Here is a 6,243-nt window from a genome sequence, read left to right as displayed (position 1 = left end):
TTGACCAACTAACTTGTTCCTACAGCGATACTGGTCGAGTATCTCTAACAACTGATTTGATAAAACATCAGCAGTCCGACTGCCGCTAACGTCATAGAAACCAAGAAAACGTTCTTCGATTCCAGTTTCAGATAAATACCTCAATATTATCGTTAGTTGTTCCCTATGACTAACATCGGGCGTTTCGTCGATCATGACCGACGCAAACTGCGCTTTATTTATTTCTAATTTAATTTGGTCGCGTAAAACGAATGCGATACTTTGTATTAAATCATTTTGTATATCGCTCGAAAGACCAGAGAATGTGGGATTCTGTGTTGATGAACATTGTTCCAAATGCGAATCGATTACGGTATCATACTTGCTTAAATATAACAATGTTTCGATATAGTTACCGCGGTTATCGGATGCCAGATTTTCGTTGTGGCCGCGAAAAGCTAATTCTTGTTTACCTAGCAAAATGACTGTGTCGATGAACCGTTTCATTAAACTTCTATTCCGATCTACATTTTTATTATGAACTACATGCGAATTAGCAAAAAATGTTTCTATCCTATGATTTCCGAAATCATGCAATGATAAACAACTACGGATATGTTTTTCGGTCTGAACATGTTTTTTAGATGAATTTGTAAGATTATTAATATCATTAAATCCCGTGTGGCTCCATAAGCTATTAGAATCTGAGAATAACAAGCAAGGAAAACAAAACATTTTATTTAATTTACAACTTCCCGTGAGCCAAGGATACTTGTCGTAAAAAGAACTATTAAAATGTTTGAAAAACCCATCGCGTCGTTTGTAATTAATAATCATGTCAGGGCGAGCACGGCCTAAATGAATTACGTGTTTTTTATTTTCAAAACTCAACTTTGAAAAGGATGTTTCCTCAGTCAACAAATAATCTGTCAGACAGCATTCTACGTTCACTAATGCCGCCATGCTATCGAAGTTACTCTATTATAACAAATTACTACTTAAATAACAACTGCTTCTATTAGAAATACAATCTAAAACAACTTACCTAAATACCTAAGCGTGAAATAGACGACTACCAAACAATACCACTAAACTGCACTACACTGCACTAACACGACACAAAACTATCACTAATTCACTCTTGTTTACACTACTTTACACAAATAAATAAATTTCAACAATAATACATGAACAATTCTAAATTATGATATTAATATATCGAATGAAATGCAAATGGTCTGGTGAAAAAAATATAAAGTTTGACAGATAAATGACCGCGAAGGAACCAAAAGTGAAATGAAACTATCATTCTATCTCGTTCTGGCGGACGGATTTAACATCTCTAGCATTCTATGCTAGAGATGTTAAATGTTAGATGTTAGATGTTAAATGTAGTTTTGTGTCGTGTTAGTGCAGTGTAGTGCAGTTTAGTGGTATTGTTTGGTAGTCGTCTATTTCACGCTTAGGTATTTAGGTAAGTTGTTTTAGATTGTATTTCTAATAGAAGCAGTTGTTATTTAAGTAGTAATTTGTTATAATAGAGTAACTTCGATAGCATGGCGGCATTAGTGAACGTAGAATGCTGTCTGACAGATTATTTGTTGACTGAGGAAACATCCTTTTCAAAGTTGAGTTTTGAAAATAAAAAACACGTAATTCATTTAGGCCGTGCTCGCCCTGACATGATTATTAATTACAAACGACGCGATGGGTTTTTCAAACATTTTAATAGTTCTTTTTACGACAAGTATCCTTGGCTCACGGGAAGTTGTAAATTAAATAAAATGTTTTGTTTTCCTTGCTTGTTATTCTCAGATTCTAATAGCTTATGGAGCCACACGGGATTTAATGATATTAATAATCTTACAAATTCATCTAAAAAACATGTTCAGACCGAAAAACATATCCGTAGTTGTTTATCATTGCATGATTTCGGAAATCATAGGATAGAAACATTTTTTGCTAATTCGCATGTAGTTCATAATAAAAATGTAGATCGGAATAGAAGTTTAATGAAACGGTTCATCGACACAGTCATTTTGCTAGGTAAACAAGAATTAGCTTTTCGCGGCCACAACGAAAATCTGGCATCCGATAACCGCGGTAACTATATCGAAACATTGTTATATTTAAGCAAGTATGATACCGTAATCGATTCGCATTTGGAACAATGTTCATCAACACAGAATCCCACATTCTCTGGTCTTTCGAGCGATATACAAAATGATTTAATACAAAGTATCGCATTCGTTTTACGCGACCAAATTAAATTAGAAATAAATAAAGCGCAGTTTGCGTCGGTCATGATCGACGAAACGCCCGATGTTAGTCATAGGGAACAACTAACGATAATATTGAGGTATTTATCTGAAACTGGAATCGAAGAACGTTTTCTTGGTTTCTATGACGTTAGCGGCAGTCGGACTGCTGATGTTTTATCAAATCAGTTGTTAGAGATACTCGACCAGTATCGCTGTAGGAACAAGTTAGTTGGTCAATCTTACGACGGGGCGGCTGTCATGTCTGGTGAGCACGGTGGAGTCCAGGCGAAAATTCGCGAAGCATGCCCGCAGGCAATGTTTGTTCCTTGTTACGCACATATATTAAATTTAGTACTTAGTCGGTCCCTTGAAAACATACAGGAACTAAAGACATTTTTTGGACACATTAATAGTATTGTTCGTTTTTTTAATAAATCGTCTAAACGCTTCGAGCGTTTTTAGAGGAAATATTCTTTTAAAGGAAATAGCTGACCGTCGTTTACCCGGAGTATCCGAAACGCGTTGGCATTATCATTCGCGTATTATTAACGTTATTTTTAACTGCCGGTTAGACATGATCGAAACTTTTAATTCGATTTTAGATAATCCGCAATCTTGGGATAGTGAATCTCTTTCTTTGGCAGAATGTTTACTCAGTAAGTTGGAAAACAAGCAGTTTTGCTTCCTTTTGCACATTTTATCTAATATTTTTGAGAAAACCGATGTTCTTTTTAATTTACTCCAGTCAAAACAGATTGATATCGAAGTAGCACACCGCGAAATAGATTCATTTAATAGTCGGATTTCAAATAACTTTATTAACAATTTCGATTTTATTTATGACAGCGTACAGGAGTTTAGTGAACCACCGCGACAACGTAGGCGTTTAAATACTGAATTAGACATCAGAACTTTGTATAGGCGTCTTTTCATTGAAATAATAGACAATGTTAAGTCGCAAATACAACACAGGTACCAATCACTTTCCAATTTACTTAATAAGTCTAAGTATAGTTTATATAGTCGATCATTCCCAAATGAAATAGTATCTTCTTTACTAGTTCAATTTCCTAGAATATTTGAGCACGCTGCTTTAAAAAATGAGTTGAAAGTTTTATATACAACTCCATCTCTAAACAAATTAGATGTTTACGAGCTTTACCTTAGATTTCAAAACTCTTTCTTAGGTGACACTTTTCCACAAGTTTTAATATTATGTAGTATTTTTTTGACCATTCCCGTTACAGTAGCTTCCGCGGAAAGGTCTTTTCGGCCTTAAAGCGAATTCATACATACATACGTAATTCTCAAAAAGAGCAACGATTATCTGATTTAGCTATGCTTTCCATAGAAAAACATTTATTGCTCAAAATTAAAAATCAACCCAACTTTTATGATAATGTGTTAGCACATTTTGTAAAAAAGAATAGACGAATAGCTTTAGAGTATAAGTAGAAAAGTAGTCAGTCAGTTTAAAGGATTATGTAACAGTAAAGTAGATACATATTTTATTTTATCATTTTCATATAATTTTGTTGACCTGATTGTTGTTACAATAATCATTCGCCAATAAGCGAAATATTGCGAATTCGATTTTGCATTAGATAATTATTACTATTTGCATGCATGAATGGTTTTGTTAGATTTGGCATGTATTGTAAAAATTAAAGTCGCATGCTGTAGGTATATTATATATATTATTGATACATGCATGATAGATATGGAGTAGGGTATTTTCTGTCTTAATTTCATCACATTTCATTGAAACATCCTTTTCATACCAATCCCCAAACGGCTTTTCTCAAAGCCACTTTTATTATACTTGCAAGACACTGTTTCTATGTATCAGTGCTTACATGTATAGTGAAAGTGAGCTAAAGAAAATTCATCGTAGAAGATATAAGATACAAGCCACAGTAACTGGAATTCACGCATCACAAGCAAGGTAAGGTTTTTTTTTTTTGGTCCGGCTTCCCTTCTAAGAAAATTCACCCTTCGCCACTGCTGTTGACATCGCGCATATTCTCGCCCCTCGACTTGACATACCGATAGCATTGACAGCGGGTTGTTATTCTCGATATCTGTCAACGATCGATATCGAGTCAACAGCGTCATCTAGTGTGCGATAGTCGAATCACGATCGACGCGACGAATTTTAACTATGTATTTCCCTACCACTATGCCCGGAGTAAATTGCAATGGCTGTGGTCGCTTCATGGTGCCGGCAGAGGGAGCTAGGTGTGGTAAATGTAAAAATGTTTACCACCGAGGATGTATGCTGGACTTAAAGCCGTGATCCATGCAGGCTGGCGCTGCCCAGAATGTAAAAAAAAACCTCGTCAGGGACAATAGGGTGGAAACTCCGGTCAGAGGTCATGTGAAAAGCCCCCCTCGTGCTAGTAGCAGCCCTATAGGACATACGGACGTGGGGCCGACGTCACCTAATAACACGATTGTTAGCTGCTCTAGTCCTTTACCAGAGATCTGCGACCAACCATCTGCGCACCTATCGTTTGCACCTGCTCCGGAACTTACTGATGCGGGAGAGATTAAGGCACAGAAAATCGCACCTATTTCCGGCTCCGACTTGAATTTACTCATTGAGGAGTTGAGGGCGATGCGCGCAGAGATTTCAGAGTTCCGCAAGACAATGTTAGCGGAGATCATGGACATAAAGCTGACTACGAATACCTGCAATACCCGTATTGACGGCCTGGAGACCAGAATAAATGCACTTGAGCAGCAGCGGGCGACTACTACACAATCATCGGTGGAGGGGATCGTGGAAGAGTTAAGGAGGGAACTGAACGACCGGGATCAGGACCTTCTGGGGAATGATATTGAGATCACTAATATCCCTGAAGGTACAGCTGATAACCCGGTTCACATCACCAAGGTCATAGGCCTCAAGTTGGGAATTGAGCTGGGCGAGCGGGACATCGTCAGTGCGGAGCGAGTGGGAGGTAAGCAGCTCAACGCCATAAGCTCTGCCGGTTCGGCAGTGAAGCGGCCGCGCGCCATTGTTGTGCGCCTGGCGCGACGCGACCTGCGCGACGAACTGCTGGCGAGCGCACGCGTTCGCCGTGGCGCGACGACCGCTGACCTCGACATGTCTGGCCCGCCGCAGCGCTTCTTCCTTAACGAACGCCTCACAAAGACCAATCGTCGGTTGTTTCGGATGGCGCGAGATGCTGCTAGCGTCTCCAATTGGAGATTTGTTTGGACCAAGCGAGGCCGCATACTGGCTAGGAAGGGCCCAGGCGACTCCACGCATAGAATCCGCACCGACGAGGACATCGATAGGATTTTTGGACCTGTCAATCAAACAGCTTAATTATATTTTAAATTTATTGTTGTCAGCGTGTGTACATTTGTTTGGCATTCATGAGAGGGGGAATATGTGTTTCAATCATTTACATTTGGGGGTTTACAATCTGGCTGGCGCGTTTGGTGAGTCACAAGGGGTGCACATTTATATAATTATTTTACATGATTTCTTTAAATATAACATTAACATTTCACAAAAAATATTATATACATTATGTACAAAAGCTATTTACAAATATTCTATTACTCTATTATTACACTACATCTTCATACACACTAATAATACATCACATCAACAATACATATACATACATACTTACATTATAATAATATACAGAAAAATGATTTTAATTAAAACAAAATACATAAATACAAATGACTCCATCTAAATGTATTAAGTTTGGTTTGCTAAATACTGGCTCATTGGGGACTAATCAGGACAAATTTCTGATAGCCATGAGCAACTATACAGTGGATATAATGGCCATCAATGAAATTTGGTTGCGCAAGGGTGAAGAGGACCGCGCGCCTAGTGTGCCCGGGTATAAACTTAAACACATACCGCGTCCCACAACTGTCCGTGGTGGGCGGGGCGGAGGGGTTACGTTTTACATTAAAATTGGAATTCCGGCACGCGTCAGAGCTCATCCTGCACATCCCAATGTTGAGCAACTCT

At 38.4% G+C, this 6,243-nt stretch overlaps 1 protein-coding gene across 1 annotated transcript; it reads left to right on the top strand.

Annotated features, from left to right (window-relative positions):
• The first annotated feature begins 4,539 nt into the window (after positions 1–4,539).
• On the top strand, positions 4,540–5,574 carry LOC113495143. The gene has a single exon (XM_026873748.1). The coding sequence runs from the start codon at positions 4,540–4,542 to the stop codon at positions 5,572–5,574; it is 1,035 nt and encodes a 344-aa protein (XP_026729549.1).
• The last annotated feature ends 669 nt before the right edge of the window (positions 5,575–6,243 follow it).

This window comes from Trichoplusia ni, chromosome 6 (assembly GCF_003590095.1).
Source record: "Trichoplusia ni isolate ovarian cell line Hi5 chromosome 6, tn1, whole genome shotgun sequence".
NCBI classification, from domain to species: domain Eukaryota; kingdom Metazoa; phylum Arthropoda; class Insecta; order Lepidoptera; family Noctuidae; genus Trichoplusia; species Trichoplusia ni.
This window is presented reverse-complemented; position numbering and strand designations above follow the sequence as displayed.

Coding starts and splice junctions, on each gene's coding strand:
- LOC113495143 (XM_026873748.1), top strand. CDS start 4,540: ATGCAGGCTGGCGCTGCCCAGAATGTAAAAAAAAACCTCGTCAGGGAC.